The sequence below is a fragment of the Garra rufa genome, chromosome 10, assembly GCF_049309525.1.
Source record: "Garra rufa chromosome 10, GarRuf1.0, whole genome shotgun sequence".
In the NCBI taxonomy this organism is placed as follows: Eukaryota; Metazoa; Chordata; class Actinopteri; order Cypriniformes; family Cyprinidae; genus Garra; species Garra rufa.
This window is the reverse complement of record NC_133370.1, coordinates 47115504-47128064: the sequence shown is the minus strand read 5'-3', so window position 1 is coordinate 47128064 and position 12561 is coordinate 47115504. Positions and strand designations below refer to the sequence as shown.

Sequence of the window (12561 nt, the reverse complement as noted above, 5' to 3'; positions counted from 1 at the left end):
AAAGGGCTCATACATTGTATTTTTGTTTAAATAGTACTTCCTGTGGTGCACTTACAATGTAAGTTACAAAAAATAAAAGATACCCATTATACCCTAATTTTGGTTTAAAGAAATATGTCTTCTTACATGCATCATATTTAGATGTTTTGTCTCGTTAAGTAAAAGATTGCAGCTCTGAGCATAGCTGATCACAGTCATGTCTGTTGAGAAAACAATTTAAATAAGAGATTCATTGAGCAGTGCAAGCAGCATCATTGATTATAATTGGGATTTGGGGAAGAGTTTCTTTGTTGCTTATTGTAAATAATGTAATCATAATTTAACCCATGTTATATACAGTGAGGTCAATAAGTATTTGATCACCCTGTGATTTTGCAAGTTCTCTTACTTAGAAATCATGGAGGGGTCTACAATTTTCAGCATAGGTGCATTTCCACTGTGAGAGACAGAATCTAAAAATAAAAATCCGGAAATCACATTGTGTGATTTTTTAACACTTTATTTGTGAATTACTGTGTCAAATAAGTATTTGATCACTTGAATCAAAAAATTGTAATATTTGGTACAGAAGCCTTTGTTAACAATTACAGAGGTCAAACGGTTCCTGTAGTTCTTCATCAGGTTTGCAAACACTGCAGGAGGGATTTTGGCCCACTCCTCCATACAGATCTTCTCTAAATCTATCAGGTTTCGGGGCTGTCGCTGAGCAACACAGAGTTTCAGCTCCCTCCAAAGATTTTCTATTGGATTTAGGTCTGGAGACTGGCTAGGCCACTCTCAAACCTTGATATGCTTCTTACGGAGCCACTCCTTGGTTTTCCTGGCTGTGTGTTTTGGGTCATTGTCATGTTGGAAGACCCAGCCACGACCCATCTTTAATGCTATGACTGAGGGAAGGAGGTTTTTGCCCAATATGTCACAATACATGGCCGCCTGTCCCCTGTGCAGAAAAACACCCCCAAAGCATGATGCTTCCAACCCCATGCTTCACTGTAGGTATGGTATTATTGGGATGATACTCATCATTCTTCTTCCTCCAAACACGGCGAATGGAGTTAAGACCAAAAAGTTCTACTTTGGTCTCATCTGACCACAGGACTTTCTCCCATGACTCCTCTGGATCATCCAGATGGTCCCTGGCAAACTTCAGATGGCCCTGGACATGGGCTGACTTAAAGGAACACTCCACTTTTTTTGGAAATGGGCTCATTCTCCAACTCCCCCCGAGTTAATAAGTTGATTTTTACTGTTTTGAAATCCATTCAGCCGTTCTCCTGTTCTGGCGATATCACTTTTCGCATAGCTTAGCATAGATCATTGAATCCTATTAGACCAATAGCATCGCGTTCAAAAATGACCAACGAGTTTCCATATTTGTTGTATTTAAAACTTGACTCTTCTGTAGTTATATCGTGTACTAAGACCGGTGGAAATGCAAAGCTGCGAGTTTCTAGGCTGATAAGATTAGGAACTACACTCCCATTCCGGCGTAATAGTCAAGGAAGTTTGCTGCCGTAATAAGGCTGAAGCAGGAGCAGTAATACCAAGCAGCACATGTGCAAATGCTAAACTAGCTGGGAACTCATTTCTGATAATACTCCGCGATAATAAATGCGATGCTATTGGTCTAATAGGATTCAATGATCTATGCTAAGCTATGCTAAAAGTGATATCGCCAGAACAGGAGAACGGCTGAATGGATTTCAAAACAGTAAAACTCAACTTATTAACTCGGGGGGAGTTGGAGAATGAGCCTATTTCCAAAAAAAGTGGAGTGTTCCTTTAAGCAGGGGAACCTTCCGTGCGATGCAAGATTTTAAACCGTGACGTCTTAGTGTATTACTGATAGTAGCCTTGGAAACGATGGTCCCAGCTCTCTTCACGGCATTGACCAGCTCCTCCCGTGTAGTTCTGGGCTGATTCTTCACCATTCTTAGCGTCATTGATACCCCACGAGGAGAGATCTTCCGTTGGGCCCCAGTCCGAGGGACATTGACAATCATCATTAGCCTCTTCCATTTTCTGACAATTGCTCCAACAGTTGTTCTTTTTTCACCAAGCTGCTTGGCAATTGCCCCGTAGCCCTTTCCAGCTTTGTGAAGGTATACAATTTTGTCTCTTGTGTCTTTTGACAGCTCTTTGGTTTTGCCCATGTTGCTACTTAGACTTTGGCTGATTGTGGGGTGCACAGGTGTCTTTATGACAGCTAACGACCTCAAACAGGTGCTACTAATTTAGAATCATGAGCAGAGTGTAGCTGGACTATTTAAAAGCAAAATAACAGGTCTTTGAGGGTCAGAAATCTGGCTGATAAGCCAATTGTTAAAAAATCATACAATGTGATTTCCGGATTTTTATTTTTAGATTCTGTCTCTCACAGTGGAAATGCACCTATGCTGAAAATTGTAGACCCCTCCATGATTTCTAAGTAAGAGAACTTGCAAAATCACAGGGTGATCAAATACTTATTGACCTCACTGTATGTATGTATTATATATTATATATGTTATATATGGTTATATAACCATATATAACCATATATATACAAATAGTAAAGCCCGAAATTATTCATACCCCTGGCAAATTCTGACTTTAATTTACTTTTATTCAACCAGCAATTTTTTTTTTTTTATTAGAAATGACACAGACGTCTCCCAGAAGATAATAAGATGATGTACAAGAGGCATAATTGTGGAAAAAAATATTACTCATCTTTTATTTACATTTGAACAAAAAGTGGCATGTCCAAAATTATTCATACCCTTCTCAAGAATTAATAGAAAAGCCTTTATTGGCTATTACAGCAATCAAACGCTTCCTATATTTGCTGACCAGCTTTTTGCAGTTCCTCAGTGAGCTCCTTTGTCTTAGCCATGACTGTCCATAAACCAACACCTGTTTTTCACCTGTTGAGTTGATTAAAACAGCTGTTCCCAATGAATCAGGGTAATTAGGATGCTTTAGAACAGCTTGGACTATTTGGAATGGTATAGAACTTTAGATTTTCCCCTAGAGATTGTGACAGTTTGCAAAGGGTATGAATAATTTTGGACATGCCACTTTTTGTTCAAATGTAAATAAAAGCTAAGAAATATTTTTTTCCACAATGATGCCTCTTGTAAATCGTCTTATTATCTTTTGGGAGAAGCCTGTATCATTTCCGGTCAAAAAAATATATATTAGTTGAACAAAAGTAACTTTAAGTCAGAATTTGCCAGGGGTATAAATATTTTCAGGCTTGACTGTATCTGTATATATGTATATGTGTATATATATATATATATATATATATATATATATATATATATATATATATATATATATATATATATACAGTGCACAACATAAATGAGTACACCCCCTCTAAAACTTAACAAATTGAGCAATTACTCTTCACTTGAAAGACATATTAGGATTCTTTGGAGATAAAATGTTCCAACAGGCCTGCTTGATCAATTACTAAAGAAGAATGTCAAAATTATTTAGCAAATTAAGATTTTCCTGACAAAGTGATAAAATGTTGTGTTGCAAAATTGAGTACACCCTCCTGAAAGTTACTAAATAAAACTAAAAAAAAGAAAACAAAAGTGTAGGTTTAAAGCTATTTTTGATCAACCGGTAAGTATACTGAACCGAAACTTTTAAAGACAAGTAATTTCCTGACAGTTAAAGGCGTTTTATAGAATACTGAATCATACACAGACTTAATGCTGTCAACAATGAAACCATTTGGGAGAGAACTGCCAGGTGACTTATTTCTTAGCAGAAAAGACGACAGTGGTACAAGAGGAATACCAAATTATTGTTTTAAGTGTGAAAATATAGCAGAAGTAGCACTGACATTCAAAAACAATGGACTTGTGACAATGCTCCTGAAATAACCAGGTCTTCACTTTAAGTTTTCATTTAATGATGAGTGAATTTTTCCTATAAAATGAGGCAGAGAAATACCATGTAAGAGTATCAGAGCCGGCAAAAGCTATGAAAAAAGTGACACTTTATCTCACAGAGTACGAAGCAGCCTGCAGAAGTGACATGCATGGTTATTGTCACCACTAGAATTACCTACTGTAGCCAAAGCACAGTAAACTCATTTAACCTCTTCCAGGGCCCATATTTACAAAATCTAGACTTCTGGGAATCCATACTCTGGTGTCAAGGGACCGAGTCAATCATTCCGGATCCAAAAGCATCCAAAGTGTTCTGGTGTTGCTACAGGAGGAGTACAGTGAGAATTGACTGGTACCTACAGTGACGTTCAGTGGTAGTAAAGCTCTTCTACAGGGATGTATGAGTGCTGAAGGTGTGAGGGAGCTGTGCTTTATCAGTGCTGTCATGAATTCACACACTACTGTGTTGATGTAATACAAAAAACTGAAACTGCAGATGCTGCCCTCCCCTCATTCCCTGCATTATTGGGCATTTTTTCAGCATGACAATGAGGATATTTATTCTCCCAAGGTGAAAATCCTTCAGTGGAGATGTATTTCACTCAGTATTAACACTCTTGAGCAGATGTGGGGGATTCTGTAGAGACGAGCTGAGCAAAACTCCCCATTAAAGACCAGGGCATTTAAAGAGGTCAGATGTGAAAATTTGCCATGAACTTGTACACTCAGTGCCAAGAAGGGTCAGAGCAGTATACTTAATGTTCTGGAGGACATATTAAGTACTAGAATATTATACATTTGCTGAATTACATATAGGGTGTACTCATTTCTGCAATCCATTATTTAAACAAAATTGGCTAATTTACTTAATTTTGATTTGTCATATATTTTGTTGTTTTTATTAAGTATATGTTTAATACATTTAAATATTGCCATCTTTCCATGAATTATATTAGTGATCATTAAGAAAATACATCTTTTATATATATTAAGAGGGGGTGTACTCATATGTAGGAAACTGATTGGAAATGTATTTTCCTGCCCCTGAAATACATTTTGAAATTAATTTTGGTACATGCAGGTTGAAATTTACTACACTGCCCTCCAAAAGTTTGGAAAGACCCCTGGCAAAGTTTGGTTATGGAAGATATCAGCATAAATCTTTATCATTTTTTGTGCAAATACGTTAAAGTAAGTTGGCATTATCATTGAAGACCAGCAATGATCATTTTCATTTTAATTACATAATAATCGCAATATATACATGTCAAAGTCAGACATGCCCTTTTGCCATGCAGCTGTGATGCCTGGTTACTGGTTTAAACTTTGCCCAGGTCTTTGGGCAATCCTTCAGGATGCTTGGAGTAATATATCAAGTCAATGTTTGATTAAACTGACAGCTTGGATGCCCAGAGCTGTAATAGCTGCTAATGGTGGATATTTTGATGAATCTAAAACTTAAGTTTTTTCTATGTATAAATTGTTTATATAATAAAATATGTTTTCTTAGTTTGTATTGTCCCTTATCAGTGCAAAATTATCACGAATTACTGTAAAAAGGATTCGTGCCAATATTGTCCAAAACCCCACTTTTCTAGGGCGTTTCGAAACTTTTGGAGGGCAGTTTATATCTTCTCCTTCAAAAATATATTTAAATGAGCGTCACTTTTTCTAACATATATTTAGCATGTATTAAAATATGTTTTGGCCAGATTTTTTTATTTTGTATTATTTTTTTGTGTTGCAGCATTGCAGTCGAATTACGACTAGTTTACCAAATATTGCACATTAAAATATACCAAACAAATAAATTATGCATTCACATAAAAATAAACAGTGATACAGGTATTGAATTTAATATTGTTTATTGTATTATTATTTTTGTTTATTTATTTCAATTGTCAGTTCAATATATGATTAGATTAATTGTCTGTTTTGTTCTAGTATTCTTGCTTGAACAGCAAGACCTACAGCCTGTTCTGTTACTAGTGTTTTTTGTTAGATCTTGTTCTCAACTTTCATATTTTTGTGTTTATTCTCAGGAGGTTTTTGACAGACTTTACCTGATCTACACAGTGGGCTACTCCATCTCTCTGGGATCACTTATGGTGGCGACAGTCATCCTAGGATACTTTCGGTAAGGAAAATCCACCTCCTTGTTTTCACAGAAAGGATTGACGAAGCCCTTCACAATGAAGAAACAAAAAAAGCAATTTTAAGGGCTTTTTTTGTCTGGAGGCAGTGCAGAAATGATATTGCCTGGACAAAAATGTCATAACAAACAAGACATGTATGCATAAAATATAGAGGCATTGTCTGTTTTCTTCATATTTTACATTTTTTTATTTTTCTCTTTGATCCATAGAGTTCTTTCACAGAACTTGGCAGTGTAGCAACTTTAACATTTCCAGCGTTTCTGCTGCATAACAGACATGTTGCAGAAAGTGATTTAAGGCCATATTTTATACTTTTTTCAAACAAAGTTTGAATGGTACTTTTTTGTCACTTTTACACAATTTTATACAATTAAGTATAGAAAAATTGCAAGATATAAATTTGTAATTCAGAGTTTATATCCCACAATTCTGACTTTTTCTTGCAATTTCTATTCCACAATTCAGAATTTTTCACACAATTGCAAGTTCATATCTGGCAATTTCAGACTTTTTCTCTCAATTTATATTCCATAATTCTTTTTTCTCGCAGTTAGGAGTTTGTATCCCACAATTCTGAGTTTATGTCTTGCAATCCTGACCTTTTGTCTTGCAATTTAGACTTTTTTCTTGCTAATGTGAGTTTGTAGCCCGCAATTCTGACTTTTTTCACAGTAGTGAGTTTGTATCCTGATATTTAGAATTTTTTCTTGCTAATGCAAGTTTGTATCTCGCAATTCTGACTTTTTTGTTTCCCATATTTCTGACTTTTTTCTTGCAATTGCGAGTTTGTATCCCACTATTCTGACTTGTTTTTGCAATTGCTAGTTTATCTAGCAATTCTGATTTTTTTTTTCTCAAATTGCGAGTTTATATGTGGCAATTCTGACTTTTTCTTGCAATTTCTATTCCATAATTCAGAATTTTTCTCACAATTGTGAGTTTACATCCTGCAATTCTGACTTTTTCTCACAATTGCAAGTTTATATCTGCCAATTCTGAGTTTGTTTCTGCAATTTTTACTTTTTTTCACAATTGCAAGTTTGTATTCCATATTTCTGACCCCTTTTTTGTAGTTGTGAGTTTGTATCCACAATTCAGTATATCCTGCAATTCAGATTTTTTTTAATTGCGAGTTTGTATTCTAAAATTTAGATTTTTTTTCTTGCTAATGTAAGTTTGTATCCCGCAATTCTGACTTTTTTGTTTCCCGTAATTCTGACTTTATCTTGCAATTCTTCATTCCATAATTCAGAATTTTTGACACAATTACGAGTTTATATTCTGCAATTCTGACTTTTTCTCACAATTGCAAGTTTATATCTGCCAATTCTGAGTTTGTTTCTGCAATTCTGACCTTTTTTCTCGCAATTGCCAGTTTTGTATCCTGCAAGTTTTGCATCCTTTTTTTTGCAATTGCGAGTTTGTATCCATCAAATTTTGACTTTTGACAATATTTTTCACAATTGCAAGTTTGTATTCCATATTTCTGACCCCTTTTTTTTGCAGTTGCGAGTTTGTATCTCGCAATTCTGACTTTTTCTCTCAATTTATATTCTATAATTCTTTTTTCTTGCAATCAAGAGTTTATATCTTGCAATCCTGACCTTTTTTCTTGCAATTCTGCCTTTTTTTTAGCAATTACAAGTTTGTATCCTGAATTGTAGACTTGTTTTTGCAATTGCGAGTTTATATCTTGCAAGTCTGACTTCTTTTTTGCAATTGCGAGTTTGTATCCATCAAATTTGGACTTTTTTTCACAATTGCAAGTTTGTATTTTTTGTAGTTGTGAGTTTGTATCTCGCAATCAGGACTTTTTCTCTCAATTTATATTCCATAATTCTTTTTTCTTTCAATTAAGAGTTTGTATCCCACAATTCAGAGTTTATATCTTGCAATCCTGACCTTTTTTCTTGCAATTCTGACTTTTTCTCACACAATATGAACATTCTACTCGCAATTGTGAGTTTGTATCCCCACAAAGTTTATATCTTGCAATCCTGACCTTTTTTCTTGAAATTATGATTTTTTTTCTCGCTAATGCGAGTTTGTATCCCGCAATTCTGACTTTTTTTCTGCAAAAGTGAGTTTGTGTCCTGAAATTTAGATTTTTTTTCTTGCTATTGCAAGTTTGCATCCCGTAATTCTGACTTTTTTCTGAAAATTACACATTTATATCCAGCAATTCTGACTTTTTTCTCGCAACTGTGTGTTTGTATCCTGCAATTCTGAGTTTATATCTTGCAGTTCTGAACTTTTTTTTTTTTTTTTTTACCATTTTGAGCCTTTTTCTTGCAATCACGAGTTTATATCCCACAATTCTGTTTTATTTTGTTTTGAACTTTGAACTTGCAATTCTGTGAAAAAAAGTCAGAATTGAGAGTTTTTATCATGTGGCTCCGAGAAAAAAAAAAGATGTAAACTCGAAATTGCAAGAAAAAAAGCCATAATTGTGAGATACAAAGTTGCAGTTCTCTTTTTTAATTTAGTGGTGGAAACAGACTTTCATAATTAGGTGATAAATAAAGCTACAGTACATAGTTTAGCATGTCACATGCAGCTAAATTTCAGCCAAAACTCTTCTTACAGTGCTGCTAAACCTGTCAATATGGACAAAGACATTTTCATTGCTTAAACACCACAAATGTGTGAATTGGCTTTTAATCAGGGCTCTTCTACAATATAAATACAATATACACAACCCCACTTTGTTGACATCTAGAATTGTTTACTTGATGCAAGTTTTATGATATCCACATGTAGACTTTGTTCATTTGGATGCATTTACCAGGGACTCCAGCTAAATGTCTGCTAGCTGCTGATGTTTACATATCAGATTGAAGGAGGAATGATTTACAATAAACCATATGACTTTGAGTCATTTTTCGATTTTTCATGTTGAGTTGAGGTGTGCTTTTATGGTCATGAGACATGAGCAGAACAATTTTTAATCTAAATAATTGATTAAACCTATTTCGGTAACACTTTATAATACATTTTAAGTAACAAAACTTGTATAATAATTTGCAAACTATTAGTTTATAGTTAATTCATAATTTGTTTCTACATTGTGAGTTCTTCAATTATTGTCATGGTAGTTAACAAATTATTACTGTTTAATTATATACAGAGTTAGATAATGTATATTATACTTTGTACAAATGAATAGTTAGCGAATTAGTACTTTATTACTGTATACTTATTATGAAGTGTTACCCAAACTGTGCCTAAAATGTTGTATTTGATGTATGAATGATTTTGAGTGGTTTAGTAGTTAATGTTATAGTGACTATTTCACATTTAAAACTTGAATAAAACGTTTTGTTTTGACTTGACTGAAGCCATCGGTTTTCCAAATGACCTGCGTCAAATGAACGTTTCTCTAATAGTTCACCCAGCGTGTGTACAGTACTGGCCCCTTTTCAATACGAAGACATATGAGTGCATTTATTACTTTTGCGTTCAATCGTTCCATTTTCATTACTAATTAATGCAAAGAGGTTCCCTTCGTTATTTATCCAGCGGGCTTATTCAAATAAAGGGTCGGGTCGAGCGCGGAACGAGCCGCTGACAGGTACCAGATTAGCTTGACTCGGCTCCAGTGCTCCGTGTTTTTAAGAGCCAGCCCATTGCTTGGGCACCAGGAAATGCAGGTCAGGAAAATGACTTTAATAAGGGCTCGTTTGGGCTGCTGCTGATCCGCTGCCAGCGTTTCCATGCTCTGCGCTCACAGTGTCAGTAGTATGGTCTCAGGTGCATGAGCTCCAGGACATCAGCCATGCAGCACGGTGACTCTTAAACATTAGCTCCAGTGTTTGAGGCACGCTTCGAGAGGCCAGGATCTACACGGATCGGCTCTGCGGAGCTTCCCGATCAATAGTTCCCAATGGGACGGTGGTTAAACAGCAGTTAGTCTAATGACGAGGGGGCAAGCGATTCCACACAGCTGCTCTAAACCTCTCCAGAGGAGGGAGAGGAATAACAAAAATAAACCCCAAAGGTTTCATATTTCAACATGCCTGGCTGCAGAAGAGACCGGACTGAACACCTGAACTGGGCATTTTTAAAATATTAGTAAGAAGTGACACAGATTTTAGCTGATTTTTTTCTTTCTCTGAACCCGGACCACAATATATAGGCCTATAAATTTAAATATATTTGAAAATATGCACAAAAGAACATGACAATTATGTTAGGATGACAAAAATGTTTAAAAAGGTAAATTCTTAGCCTCAAAGATCTAACAAGATCATATTTAATAGATTAAAAATGCATTTATTTTATGCTACGCATAGTTGAAGTTTATTAACATATTTACTGACATGTCGCTTGAGACTTACTGATATAAAAATTGTAATTTAATAATTAAACTTTATGTGGAGTACTGCTTGTGCACAATGCACATTTCTTAATATTAAGCCTAAAAAATGTTTTAATGTCACTATTGAAAAGGATTGTATTATCTTTAAATAATATTTGTATTTAAAGTATACTTGCAATATTTGCACTTTAGCACAACCAAATATACTTAAGGATTTCTTTAGTTGGACTTCAACACTACTTCTGCACAATTAAAGTGCATTAAGTACAAAAGTAGTTGTTCCAATTTAGCTGTTTAGTATATTAAAAGTGCAATTGCAGGGTATTTTTTATTAAGTACATAATATGCAAATGTATTTTCAGCATACTTAGCATTAAAATAAATGTATTTTAAATACATTTTAGTATATTTATTTTTCACTGGGGAACACTTAATATCAAAATAATTGAGATGGCCAATCAAATTTAAAGTAGGTGAGGTCTACCGTTTCCAAAAGCAGAGTGTGAATTCCAGTGCAAACTGAATGTGATGAGGCAAAAAAAATGTTTTGCATTTTCTGCACACTGGGCATACAAGTAAGGGTTAATGTGTGCATATTTGAAAATATTATTTGCAAATAATTTAAATTCCTAACTAGACCTAGAATTTCCTTCACCTTTCTATTTCTTCATATTTTATAAAACAAATTGGCCCTGCATGGTTTTGGCCTTGGTTGACTTTGACTTTTATTTATTTATTTTCATTTTATTGGCTTTAGAAACCAACTTGTCCTAATGTAATTTCTCCTAGAACTTTTTGACACAGTTTAGATTAGAGAACACATATTCACTATTAGCTAAGAATTTCCCCTTAACAAACTGCTAAATTCTCACGGCCATGGAAAACCTAGAAATTGCAACTATGACATTTCTAGGCCTTGAAAAGTCATGTAAACAAAATCTGAGTATTTCTATCAATAAAATTGTCTAGTTCTAATACTTCAAAGTATTTTTTGGCTGAGTGTCACAAAAATGAGGGCTTTCTTGATATCAGATTTTCTCACCATAATAAGCTTTAACAGCACATCTAAGACCTTATTGTGACATTTAGGGCAAGCAAACTAAACTGCTACTTATGCCACTTATTTAGCTCTGCTTTTCCTCTCAGCAATAGTCAATAGACCCAGCAAAATCGCAAAATCAAATGCAAAACAGTGCTTGTTCATGTGAGTGACAATTGCTATGTTTGAATTATAAGAGCTGTGATCTGAGAGAAGAATATTCACAATGATAGACAGTTGTTTAGTGTGAAAAGAACAGCAATCCAATGACTTTGAAAGTCTTATTGGTGGTATTGGCCACTTTCACTGTTGATCTACACTTCTTAATCACAATATTGTCATATCTGTATTAACATGATATGAACAGTGTTGGGGGTAACGCATTACAAGTAACGCAAGTTATGCAATAATATTACTTTTTCCAAGTAACTAGTACTGTAAAGTAACGCATTACTTTTTAATTGACAAGATCATATCTGAGTTACTTTTCCCCCCATTTACTGATTAAAAGCTCTCCTGTCCCCATGTTGAGAGAAATCATGAGTAAGATGTTACTTTAGTTCTAGAATAAATGTGAACATGCATTAATTCATCTCACTCACTAAAAAACCGTATTCCTCAAAAAGAATAAAAACAGTGAAATTCAACGCAAACCTGCAATAATTAAATATGTTAAATAATACAAAATATCCTTTATGTATTTAATCTCATTTTATTAACCAATGTCTTTGCTGCCGACCTACAATGATCCAATTCATCCACACTAATAAGCAAAAATTACTCAAGATAATCTAACATTTGTTTTCCTTTTATTTATTGCTGAATAGTTGACATTTTTTCTTCTGCGGTCTACTGTACAGACGTCAATTTACCTTTCTCTAAGTCTGAGGCTTTTGGTGTGAAAAGGCTTTTACATTTGCCAAAAATAGAACTTTTTATATTAAAAACAAACAAGCAAGCCCTGTCCAGATTTAAAAAGTAATGCAAAAGTAACGTAACGCATTACTTTCCATAAAAAGTAACTAAGTAACGTAATTAGTTACTTTTTTAAAGAGTAACTCAATATTTGAATGAATTTCTTTTAACACTAGACATGAATATGTAAATATCATGGCTATCATCAATACAGGTACATTTTGGCAACTATCAACCACTCAG

The 12561-nt window shown here is 34.5% G+C and overlaps 1 protein-coding gene across 1 annotated transcript in view; it reads left to right on the top strand.

Annotated features, from left to right (window-relative positions):
• The window catches only part of pth1r (parathyroid hormone 1 receptor), a 142710-nt gene that overhangs the window by 115029 nt on the left and 15120 nt on the right, over window positions 1–12561 (top strand). Inside the window, exon 5 of the mRNA XM_073848757.1 lies at window positions 5933–6027. Within this exon, the coding sequence (XP_073704858.1) occupies window positions 5933–6027 (95 nt within the window). The remainder of the gene's footprint in view (window positions 1–5932; window positions 6028–12561) is intronic.